The sequence below is a fragment of the Podarcis tiliguerta genome (genome assembly GCF_965153285.1).
Source record: "Podarcis tiliguerta genome assembly, chromosome: 3".
In the NCBI taxonomy this organism is placed as follows: domain Eukaryota; kingdom Metazoa; phylum Chordata; class Lepidosauria; order Squamata; family Lacertidae; genus Podarcis; species Podarcis tiliguerta.
Genome location: NC_139536.1, coordinates 16,234,601 through 16,247,656, shown reverse-complemented (window position 1 = coordinate 16,247,656; position 13,056 = coordinate 16,234,601). Strand labels below are relative to the sequence as shown.

Here is a 13,056-nt window from a genome sequence, read left to right as displayed (position 1 = left end):
CCTGCCCGGTCCATCCTCCTCCTCGTGGGCTCCTCCCTCTCGCAAGCGATACCGCCGGGCTGCTGAGGGGACCTGCGCGCGTGCGCAGACGGCGGCTCCGGGCGCCATGTTGGCTGAGCAGGCAGGGGGGAGGCGTCGTCGTTGGCGGCGGTGATCGCTCCGGGTCTTCTTCTCTCCCTCTTCCTCCTCCTCCTCCCCCTTTCTCCCCCGCCCCCCCAGACGTCGCCCACCTGCTGGCCCTCCTCCCGCCCGTCCCCTCCTCTCCGTCGCCGCGCACCTCGCCTTCCCCCCCGGTGGCTGCCGCTGCTGCGTCGGAGCGGGGCGAGGGGGCCGCTCCCTGCTCCCGGGGGCGGCGCACCATGAGCGCCGGCGGGGGGCGGGTGTGCGACCTGTCCCGCAGGAACCCCCAGGAGGACTTCGAGCTCATCCAGCGCATCGGCAGCGGCACTTACGGCGACGTCTACAAGGTACCCGCCTCGCCTTCTCCGGGGCATCCCGCAGAGCCCCTTTCTCCGCGCCCCCTTGCAAGAGCTGACCCTTCCCCCTCCCCCTTTCCACTTTCTTTGGGGGGTGTCTTTTAGCAGGACCCCCTTCCTCTCTTTGATGGTTGCTTGGGCTGCCCGGCCCCGTACCCGTGTCTCAGCAGCCCCTCTCCCAAATCCACACATATCCCAGTGTCAACCTCACCCCCGTTATTCTTCCCCTTTGATGTACATCCCATTATTGCCGGATCTGGGTCTCCCCCTCCCTTGTAGGTGGAACTGGGGGCGCCAATTTCCCAGACTTGCTCCCTCCTGGCTCTTTTGAGGGTGTCTTGGAGGTTTGGGGGGGTGTCACCTGCAACCACAGATTTCCTTCTCTCTCTCTGACTTGTCATTGTGACACCAGCATACCTCTACTGGTGCAGTCCCAGTGCACCATCTATTTTTATTTATTTATTGTATTCTGAAAGATCATACCTTAAGAGTGTTTCCTATACAGTCGCTTGGCATCCTGAGTAAATAATACAGACACCCCCTCCCTTCTTCCTCCTCCCCCGACATGGGAGGATCAAGGTGGGGCGATAAGAAGTTGGTTTGTTATGTGGGGTGGTAGGAAGTGGTGGGTCACCCTATGTCAACACAGGCCTTGTCCGTATGCCATGCCTTCCCAGCCCACTACCCTATTCCTCAGATGGTCAGCTCTTGTCAATAGAGGCCAGTTTTCACCCACACCCTGACAGCCAGGTTTCCCTTTCCTGGAGGCCATTCTCAGTCTTACCAGCCAGGTTTGTCAGTACAAACCTGGCTTTGAATGACCCACCCCAGCTAGCTCAATCCTCAGGGCCTCTGGCCAAGAAATCCCTCCTAAGACCTGTGATCTTTTGATCTATTGATCTCATCTTGTTCTCTCAACTACTTGGCATGTTTCTTTTTTTTACTTCAGGCCCACAATCCTGACTTTAGGGGCTTGTCCCCCGAGTCTTCCAGCTGCCCCTGAGGCTAAGAGACAGGAGTCCCATTTCCTTTTGGTCTTAAAGTGTTTTCTTTCTTGCTAAGAGCTGTCAGTTTGTTATCAAGAAGCAGAGTTTCCTGAGAGCCAGCTCTTTCACTCCCAGGAATGAAGTCTAGGCTGTTGACGCTTGCATTTAGGAGGTGATGGACTCTTGATAGTGGGAGCTTTAGTCCGAGATTCCTGCCAGGCTCATGTTTTGGAGAGGCCTGGTCCCAAGCAGAAGGTGCTCTTCAGCATTCCTGGTGAACAAGGCACAGCTTCAGACACAGCCATGTTCTGAGAAAGAAGGAATATCACAGAGTCATGCTTAACTCCATGTAAAACAAACCGCTTGCCCTGCCTTTCATCAACACCTCACTTTGACAGAGTCCCTAGGGCTTGTTCATAGCAATGTTCTAACATGCCTTTTAATCCAAGTTGTAGTGATACTCTGCTATAATGCATGATTTACTGAGAACAACTTGTTTTACGATCCAGTGTTGCCTGTCTTTCAGTTTTCTTGCTTCTCCAAGTAATGAAAAATAATAGAAGGTGTGTGATAGAGAGAGCCAGGATCATTTCAAATTCTTAGTAAAACGAAACAAACCACCACTATAGTCCCTAACTAGAGACGCATGTAGACACCCTTGACTTCTAAAACCCTGCTTGGAGTGTGGCATGAGGAGAAGTGGGTTTAGATCACTCAGGAGAGCTTTGAAAAAGCCCATGAATGTTATTTTGAATTTGGAATGCCCTGAGGAGTGAGTGTACCAGGCTACATAGTCTAGAGCTGGGCCAGATGAATGGATTCAGGTCTCTACCAAAAATCTGGTTGTGGAGGCTGCATCTAGAAATTAAGGGTTGAATTTCACTAACTAGTCCTCTCCCTAGGTGCCTCTCAAACGTTCCCCCATTGGCTCAGGGGTGTGTCAGGAGGACCCCATCCCTCCAAGAACAGCAAATAGGGGAGGTGGGGAAAGATCATTCATTGGAGCAAGCAGAAATACTTGTGCTGATGGAATGTTGCATTCCTCCATGTAGGGTAAATCAGTTTTTAGGATGCAGTTCTTTGCACATTTGCCTGGAAATAAGCTCCACAGAGCACTGTGGAATGTACTTGTGAGGAAATGTCACACAGTTGGGCTGTTACTCTCGATGTCTTGTTGCACTTAATATTTAAAATAAAAAATTGAATATTTTAATGTCTTTTTTATAAGAGACAGTTCTAAGAAAAGATCAATCAGTCTGAAGGTAGTAGGTCAGATTAGCGGTCACATGGGCCTCTGGTTGCCACAGGCAAGGGGAGTCAGCAGATAGATTGCTGGACTAATTTGATAGGACATAGGTTCAACTCATATTGCAGTATACCTTCTTTGTGTGCCCTGGGAGGTTTGTTATCTATAAGGATGCTGCTGCTACCTTTCAGGGTTGCAGTTAATGCAGTGGTGTGGGTTTGAGGCTGAACTAAGAACATAATGCAAAGCACTTAGGGGACAGTAAAAAGTAAATAACAGATGGAGGGAGCTGGTCAAATTAAATTAAACATTGAGGAAACTTATGTGATCAGAACTTCAGAGTAGCAGAACTATTTCTAACTCTTCCAGTCATACAAATGGAAGAAACGTATGATGGAAGCTACACCTTGCATCCCCCTGTACATAAATTACATTATGTATATGAAAATAATTACAATTTTTAAAAACCTGAGCTATTGCTAGCCTGAATTCCAAAGTCGTCCTTGTTTAGTTGACACCAAGATCTTGTTTAGTTGACACTTTGATTTTTGTAACTATTAAGTTAAGCACTTGTGAATAATCAAGTTTTTGCATATTCTGTTAAAATGGAAATAATATTGCACAAATATATATATATATACAGTATATATACACACACACATATGCTGATACAGAAAATACTTAAATGTTGAAAAGCCACAAACTGCTTGGTTACAATATAACAACATATGTCTTTCAAGGAATGTTGGCATAATATGTTAGTGCAAGAAAACCAGGAAGTGCATGTTTAGGTTAATAATATTCAGATGCCTTTTAACTTTGATTTCCATGTACATGCCATGAGGATGTCAAACAAGGTTGTGCAATTTGGAGTAGTTAAAGGGCCATTTTATAAACTTTCCTTAATCAAAGCATTCTGTAGTTAATAGAACATTTGCTATTGGCAGGGGTTCACATCTCAGGTTGTCAGTGGCAAACAGAAATGTAATTCTGGCAACCAGCAGGAAATACTTCCAATACACTCCAGTGTGGGAGTCACAGATTTCTTTAAAGCTGCTGGCAGCACAGGAAGGCAGAGAATGCATTTTTCAAATGTTGCCAGGATGCATCCTGTGCTGAGATGGGGTCTTAAGTTCAAAGGAAAGAGTTGTTGTTCCCCCACACACATGTATGTATGCATACACATGCAAGCACAGTTTCTGTCATTTTCTTTTTAAAAAACCCAAAACATCTTGATAGGTAGTGATAATTTATGCATCTGATTTTTGGCAAATTTTTTTGTTTCGAATCTGTGAAAATCTTTGCTCATTTGGGCCATTTCCCACATGATGCAGATGCAAACTCAGGTTTGTTGTATACACCCAAAATGCAGCTGCAGCTCCCTGGCAAATGCATCAGTATGACACGTGTGATGAATTTGCAAAATATTTTGCTGATCACATCCACTCAACTTCGACTTGATGTTGAGAGCTTGATCTTGGGTGGTAACTGAGACAGTCAGTTATTCAATTTTGATGGGTGAATTGCGTTGTGTTGAGTCTAGAGGCGAACAAGTTGCTTTGCAGAATGAGACCAACCACTTGTTTGTTACATTCTTGTCCATCCTAGTTAGTTGAAGCTGCCAACAAGGCCTGCCTTCCCATTTAGGTGGTGGAGGTTGTATGCTGTTTTGGAGACTGTGTACCCCAGTTTCTTTTAAGGAAGTTGTCCTGACCACAGACTAAAGAAAAACATAACTGGATCTCATCATCCTCAATAGTTATTCATTCTCCAGAATTGCTTTCTGGAGGAAGGGCCTAGCCAAAGCGATAGAAACTCAATTACAGGCTTACTTGGTTGAAGTTTGTTATTTGGATCCTTTCCAACCTGAGTTCAGAAACTGTCTTTTTGGATAGCAAACACCAGGAGCTAGACAGGAGGAGTGTGTCCCTGGTGATTCTGCTGGTTGATTCAATCAATCATGGTATCTTCTCAGAGCTTTGGACTGATATGAGATTTAGCAGCTCTGTTTTACAGCAGTTCAAACCTAAGTGTTTGATCCCTCTCAGAAGGTGGTGCTGGGAAACTCCTGCTCAGCCCATTCAGCATTTGTCTATGGGGTTCCTCAGGGCTGTAGTTTGTTCTCTTTGTTTTTTGATATTTACTGTATGTGAGGCCATTAGGGGAGGTCATATGGAGTCTGGGGTTGGGTCTTCTCATGATACTCAGCTCTCTCTCTCTCTTTTTCAACTGATGCCAAAGAGTTGAAACTGGACCCAGCAATGGATTGGATGTGGGCTAACAAGAAGAGATTCAATCTAGATAAGATGGAAGTACTGTTAGTCAGTACAGAAGCTAAACCTGGTTGGGGAATACAGCCTGCTTTGCATAGAGTTGCCCTCTCTCTGAAGGATTAAGTTTGCAGTTTGGGAGTGCTTCTGAACCCAGAACTGCTCCTGGAAGATTAGGTTGGGGAAGGGCTGTAGATCAGTAGTAGAGTATCTACTTTGCATGCAAAAGGTTCCAGGTTCATTCCCCAACATCTTCAGGTAAGACTGGGAGAGACTCACACCTGAAACTCTGGAGAGCAACTTCTAGTTGGTGTAGACTATGAGTGGGGAATATCAGGCCTGTGGACCAAATACGATCCTCAGCTCATTCTGTCTGGCCCTTGGAGCCATCCCTCTCACCAGCCATGTTTTATAACTGAGGCATTTTTGCCTGGCTGGAATGTGTCATTGAACTCTGATAATGTCTCTTGCTTATTTGGATGAAGGATGCAGAGGAGTGTATGAGTGGGTGTACAAACTAGTAGACTGCATTACGGCAAAATTTACATTAGTTGATTTGCCTACTGGCAGGCAGCCCTCAGAAGGTTGCCCAGGAGGGAATGTGGCTGAAAAGGGTTCCCTGCTCCTATTATGCAGGTTGTCCATTGGCTTCCAGTTTGTTGCTGGGCACAATTTAAGATATTGATTCTTTTATATAAAGCAGGAGTAGGGAACCTGTGACCTTCCAGGCGCTGATGGACTACAACTCCCATCATCCCTAGCCACGCTGACTGGGCCTATTGGCAGTTGGAGTCCAAGAACCTCTGGAGGGCCACAAGTTACTCATTCTTGCTATAAAGTCCTAAACCAAGCATGTCCAAAGTCCGTTTCTGGGGCCTAATCCATACCGTTGGTTGGTTTAATCCAGCCCCCCTGTGGCAGTTTATTTCAACTTCAATCCTAAAAAAAGGTCAACAACTTTGGTCGGCCCCCATAGCCCTTCACTTCATCAAATCTGGCCCTCTTTGAAAAAAGTTTGGACACCACAATCCTAAACAGTTTGGGGCTGGGATTCCTGAAGAGCAGCTTGCCCCAATATGAGTTTGCCCCAGAGTTTTAAGATCTGCTTCAGAGACCCTGCTGTATTTCCCATCAGCGAGAGAGGTTAGGTTGGTGTAAACATTGGGGATGGTGGAAATTCCAGCTGCAGAACTGTTCAGTCTAAGGCAGCTGTTTCAAATCTTTTGCTTTTTTGTGCCACTGTTTTGGTATATTTTGAATAAATTTAATTCAGCTCTATCTTTTTTTAAAAAAATTATTGGCTTGTAATCTGTAGATATAGATACAGATACAGATACACACACACACACACACAGAGAGAGAAGTTTTTTTACATTGCAAGTTGCATTTGATGCCCTGATTCGGATAAAATTGATTTATGAAATGGCCCTTATTTAAGGAGTTTCATCTTGGAATTTGGTGTAAATTAATGATAAACACATTTATGTGTAACTTAATCATAGAAAATGAAAACAATATAAAATTCAGCTTTTATATAAAAACTGTTCAGAACATCAAAAGATTCAGATACCTGACATTCAAATAAACTGCAGGGATATAATTGAAAAAACAAAATATTATTACATCTGACATAGATCCTATGTCTTTGGAAGGGGTTCTTTCTCTGAGACAAGGCTTTTGAAATAGACTTGCCATTGATGGACACATTGTGGGTTCAATTGCAATGGGAGCCCAGAATCCTCATTTTTACTCTCCTTCTAAAAGGCTGCAAATAGTGTATTAAAACAGACAGTGTTAGTTCAGATTACAAGATCAAACACAGGTGTTTTCCCCTACTGCAAGCTGATTTATGGCAGTCATCTCAGAATATAGATGCATTTGGTGCTGGAACATAAGAAATGTCAGTACAATTTGGCAGACGTGATTTTTGAGATTAGTAACACTTATGTTGGCTCATCATCCCTGTGTGTGTTGGATCCTTTCCATAATGGTTTTTCATATGAATCCGCACTGTGAAATAAGTGCAAGTATCTTAGTAATGGAGAAAATTCCTAGATATTCATATTTCTTCTTTACTTTCTTAACTGGAAGTTGCCATTCTTGATCTCATGGACAGAAGTATTCTAGGAATGGATTTTAAGGGTCCTACATTTTAACAGTAGTATCCAAAATTCAGGATCTCACCCCTCACATAAGAGAACAGGAATTAGTGTTTTAGTAGACCATATTGTTTGTTAGTTTCTATTTATTTATTTCATAAAATTTATACACTACCTTAGGGATGTTGGTTTTGTACTGCTGAGCCTTGGGACTCAGATTGTTAAAGAAAATGTGATTTATATGCATTGTATTTGTGATATAACATTGTGCCAACAGATGGCGACGTGGGGTCCTACTTTTCTCTACCTGTTTTCCCTGTTTAAATTTCCAACTCTTTAAACTGAAATGCTTCTTTGATGTGTCTAACTCCAACCTTGGATTTTCTTCATTAGCCTATTTGAGTATTGTGGCATTATGTGATCATATTCATTAATGGGCCTAACCAATTTTCAAGAGACCATATTGTGGAGATTGTTGGTTATTCAGCTTTTCACTTGTTGGCACTTAATATAAAGTGATGATTACTTATCGGCTTGGTCTGTTGGGAACAGCTATGGTAATTGGTTAGAAAATATGGCAAAGACAACCACTCACTACCTACAGAATGAACCACTATGCAAAGATTGTATGCAGTAACTTGGTTTATGGTAGAGCGAGGGATTGCGGCTTGATATTTTATTAAATCTTCACTGTCCATTGGCATGCTTAAGGCATCTAACAAGATTGCAGTTACACAAAACAATTACAATGCAGAATTCTAAGGCTTCAGTGGAAAATTATTCTTGATAGAAACTTGTAGAGCTGGATTTGGACCTTCCTTTAGCTTCTGGCAGTTGAAGGACTTTCAGTGCTAGAGCAAATATGATCCACGAGGGCTGGCTTTGGCCTCTAAATCTGCTGCTGACAGTTGATGGCCTTCTAAGGTAGCAGCAGTGATTGTTGAAGCAAGTGAAGTAATGAGTTTGACTCATCCGCTGCCTTTACTCTTTCTCTTTGTTCGCTAGTCCAGTTTACAGTGAAACTCTGCAACATCCCATCTCCATGCAGCTCTCTTAAAGGAAGAAGAGATTTACTTTCAGTTCACCAAAACAAAAGTCACTCTAGAAATATGACAACTCATCAAATAGTTTCCTGGAATTACTGCTACTATAATATATGGCAATTCATAAGAAGAACTTATGGGCAAAATTTACAAGGCTACTGTGTTTTGGTAGAAGCAGGACCCTAACTTCCACCTGGGTCCCTTCTCATTCCCCCTTCAGTAATACACCATATTGAAAGTTCAACATGACTGATAAGGGTATGTGGGAAAATAATGATTGGCAACATCTAACGATGCCCACCCACTTGCGTGATGGGACACCCCCAATCTGTTCTCCCCTGATGCCCCAGAAATCTGCTCAAGAGTCTCCTAACCCAGAGCAAATTCCTAAGCATGTTTACTCAGGAGTAAGGCCCAGTGACATCAAATTGATTTATTCTCAGTAAGTACAGGCAACCGCCCGTTTACGCACATTCAATATGCACGTGGCTACACACACTGAAGGGACGCGGATGGTGCTATGGGTTAAACCACAGAGCCTAGGACTTGCCGATCAGAAGGTCAGCGGTTCGAATCCCTGTGACGGGGTGAGCTCCCGTTGCTCCGAACCTAGCAGTTCGAAAGCACGTCAAAGTGCAAGTAGATAAATAGGTACCACTCCGGCAGGAAGGTAAACGGCGTTTCCATGCGCTGCTGTGGTTCGCCAGAAGCGGCTTAGTCATTCTGGCCACATGACCCGGAAGCTGTACGCCGGCTCCCTCGGCCAGTAAAGCGAGATGAGCGCCGCAACCCCAGAGTCGGACACGACTGGACCTAATGGTCAGGGGTCCCTTTACCTTACACACATTGAACCATGAAGTGACCTAAAATGTCACAAAGGGGTTGGAACAGGACGGGGGACGGACGGACAGAGTGTTTGCAGGCTTTTCCAACGGTGTTTCAAATATACACGATTTCACTGACGCGCACTGTGCCTCTGAACGTAACCCCCATGTAAACAGGTTGCTTGTATGTTTAGAATTGCAGACTTGTCATAGAATAATAGAATTTCCATCCCCTCCTACCGACTCACCTCCTGCAGCCTTCTGTATAATATCCAGTTCTGTTCTGGAGTGCCCCAACCCCTGAAGAGCAACTAGCTTTTCAATTGGTACGAGGAGCTGGATGGGAGATGCCCTTCCTGGTATGAGCAGTAGTGCTTTATTGCTAGCGCAAAGCCTCCACTGGATACAGCCGGGTGACTTTATCACAAACTTGAGTAGCATTAGGTTGTTTTATAATGCAAATTGGACTGCTAGTGTGGTATGAATAATTAAGGCACGTTGATATTTATAGACAGTCTTTCCCCCCACCCTCAAAGGTCTCTAGACAGCTTATTGCATGCTTTTAATAACAACAAAATGTCATATATATGGGCGTGAAGATTCCCTCTTGACTGTTCAACTATGATTTTAAATTTCCCCCTCCACCCACCAGAACTTTGAAGGTGGCTCAGTTAAAAGTTGAGTGTCCAGATTTTAAGTGCTTTAGTAGCACTGCTTGTTTTCTTAGTTCTAATATCCTTTGGTTGTATTTTTTAATAGGCTCGGAATGTTAACACAAGTGAACTGGCAGCGATTAAAGTAATAAAATTAGAACCAGGTAAGCTTTTCAATTTTTTTCTACCTTGTAGTTCTATTTCCATTTATTCTTTTTGTGTGTCCCCCATCTTCTTCTTTTGGTGTGTGTGTGTGTTGTTTTTAAAAAAGGTGTCTGACTGACCCATGGCACCTGAATAACTACTGCTAGCAATTAATTTCCGCAAAGAATAACTGTAATCTTATCAGAGCGCTTTTTAACAGTCTTTGGTTAAGATAATATCCAACTGGGGCAACCCACTTGTACAAGGGACTTCCACTTACACAGTCAGGATTTGCCTTTACTCCCTTCTCCTGTGTGCCCCCCAAACCTGCTCTGGATGGTTGGGGAGTCTGCAGCCGCACCAAAATGTGTTAGGTTGGTGCCACAGTTCGTAAGGCCCTGCTGTGCACACTCTTTGTTCTCAATGAGTAAACAGTTGAAAGGCTGGCAGAAAAAAAATTAGCGAATCCCCCCCCCCCCCACAAATATAAGTGAATAAAATATGTTACTGTTTATCAGTTCCTGACCTTTCCTATCTTAACCTCAGATAGTATAGAATTATTTATTCCAAGTATAGGGGGGAGAAATACTGGAAAAACCAAAGTAATATAACAGCTGTCTGCTGGCAAAAATGGCAAAAAAGAGCAACATTCACTAGCATTTTTCTGCCTTGTATGCTGATAAGGCTTACTGTACAGTCACACCACCCTGAAATTCTGTGTTCTTATTTAAAGAAGATGAGCTAAGCAGGGAAGTGGCTGTAGGTAGCACTTTGGCCGTATTTCAAGGACCTTTGTAAGTTACAGAACACCTAGAAACCAACACAGCCGGGTGCAAAGGAAAGAGTAAAGGGATAAACTTCCCTCTACAGAGAAGTCTGTGCCAAGTCAAACATACAAGGAGGTTGCAGACTTTGCGAACATAACTAGCAGTGAGTATTCCTGTGTGTATCTGCGCCTCCTGGAATCAAAGCGGTGCATATTCTTGTAGAAAATCGCTTTTTGATTTAAAAACCCAGATATTCCTAGTGCTTAATGGCTTGGAGAAAAGCTTGAGAAACGTGTGAACGGTGCCTGGTTAAAACATGAGAACTGTGAATGGATTTCTGCAAGGCTTCTAACAATCACAAATGTGACACTTTGGTGATCAGAACAGCTGCTATTCACTGGGCTCTGTTCTTTTGTCATTCCCAATATGCCCACACACATATATTCCACATTTATCCTTGCCAGAATACCCTTTGAAAAGCTGACGCTTGAAAGCAAAATGAGCTGTGCCCTGTAGCTGTGCACATGCAAATTAGCCTGACTTGCTAATAAGTCACTTGCCCTAGTCATTCTTGGTGGTGTGCATGCAATTTTTCCTGCAATTATTCCTGCATATAAATAATATCCATGCAGGAAACTGTTGCCTGTATAGCAGGCTTGAAGAAGGAACTCGACCTGGTATTCAACATACCAGCATTTGGCTCCTTACCTCTCTCGCCCTGACCTAGCCACTGTGATCCATGCGACGGTCACCTCCAGACTGGATTATTGTAACTCGCTCTACGTGGGGCTGCCCTTGAGACTGACCCAGAAACTCCAGCGGGTGCAGAATGCCGCGGCGAGACTCTTTATGGGGTCTTCGCTGCGAGATCACATTTATCCGGTACTATACCAGTTGCACTGGCTCCCGGTGGAGTACAGGATCAGGTTTAAGGTGCTGGTTTTAACCTTTAAAGCCCTATACTGCCTAGGACCCTCATACCTACGGGACCGCCTCTCCTGGTATGTCCCACAGAGGAACTTATGGTCTGCAAATAAAAACATCCTGAAGGTCCCAGGCCTCAGAGAGGTTAGGCTGGCCTCAACTAGAGCCAGGGCTTTCTCGGCTGCGGCTCCAATCTGGTGGAACGCTTTGTCACAAGAGACTAGGGCCCTGCGGGACCTGACATCTTTCTGCAGGGCCTGCAAGACAGAGCTGTTCCACCAGGCCTTTGGTCAGGGCGCAGCCTGACTTCCTCCTCTGGCAATCTGCACAGAATTTTGCTTAACGGTTGCCATCAATTTGATTTTAATTAATTTTTATAACGAAATGTTTTTAGAATGTTGGATTATTTGATTGTTGTTAGCCGCCCTGAGCCCGGCTCTGGCTCGGGAAGGCGGGATATAAATAATTATTATTATTATTATTATTATTATTATTGTTACTAATGAAACAGAAACCCCATGTGTATTTCTCTCTCTCCATGTAAACTGTAGGCAGATTATCTCTGGTGTTTCTCCAGCAGCAGCATCTACTTCTCTGGGGCAGAGAGACCTTCCTGTGCTGTGATGTCAGCATGTCATGCAAATCTGCCTTAAATATTAAGGGCAGTAAGAAGAGAATTCAGCATAGGGCAGGGCATTTAAACAAACCCTTTGGATTGCAGCAACACTGCAAATTAGGTTAGGCCATGAGAAAGTGACTGACCAAAGGTCATCCTGTGAGCTTCATGGTTGCTGGGATTTGAACCCTGGTTTCCCATGTCGTAGTCTGACACTCTTAGCTACTCCAACACAAGAACTCTTGAAAGCAATTGCTTAGGACTGTTTCAGGGTTTTTTTCAGAAAATCTGAATAAGTGGGTTATTGATAACAGGGAGGGGGGAGAATAATTCTCTTTATATAGTGTATTTTAAGAATGGAAGGTTATTACACATGCATTGTCTAGGTAAGCCTTACCACAGCCTTTTAAGGTAAGCCAGTATTTATTGTTATCATCCCTTACTGAGTTACTAAAAAAATGTGCTCTCTTTTGTAGGCGAAGATTTTGCTGTTGTGCAGCAGGAAATCATTATGATGAAAGACTGTAAGCATGCAAACATTGTTGCTTATTTTGGCAGCTATCTCAGGTATATTTTTATGGTGTATTTTATTCTTCTAAGAATTCTTCGCTGCTTGCAAAAATAAAAGACCTATTATGACCCTGAATTTGGAGGGTGGGGGTGGGGGGCATAGGGAGGGTATTTGCCAGTACTAAGTTTTAATTATCTGTGGCATGCTGCACTCCCTAGGGAGTTTGTTTTGTCTGTTTTCTCATATCCATAGCAAATCACTTCAAACTCCTTGGTGGTTCCTGCCCTAGAGTATACAGAGGGCATGATAATCCTTTTTCTGGAAAACGATTATGTAGGCTCTCTTCTCCCCATCACAAGTTCTTGCCTCATTGCTCTACGCCGTTTCCCTGGGCTTCATGGGTACTTCTCCTCCAGCACGAAGAAGGATGAAGATGGAACCTAGTCAGAGTGGAGGAGCCAGATGGAGTCTTTTGCTTTGAGAGTACAGTTGATCCT

General features: G+C 44.0%; 1 protein-coding gene across 8 annotated transcripts in view; it reads left to right on the top strand.

Moving 5' to 3' along the window:
• The first annotated feature begins 40 nt into the window (after positions 1-40).
• Positions 41-13,056, top strand: part of MAP4K3 (mitogen-activated protein kinase kinase kinase kinase 3) — an 80,023-nt gene continuing 67,007 nt past the window's right edge. For 3 of the 8 annotated variants that reach the window (XM_083433016.1, XM_083433012.1, XM_083433011.1), the window contains exons 1-3: positions 82-467; positions 9,704-9,761; positions 12,525-12,615. In XM_083433016.1, the coding sequence (XP_083289142.1) occupies positions 360-467; positions 9,704-9,761; positions 12,525-12,615 (257 nt within the window). In that variant the 5' untranslated portion in view covers positions 82-359. Of the gene's footprint in view, positions 468-9,703; positions 9,762-12,524; positions 12,616-13,056 lie in introns of all 8 variants that reach the window. The other 5 variants (XM_083433018.1, XM_083433017.1, XM_083433013.1 and 2 more) reach the window with 5 other exon arrangements.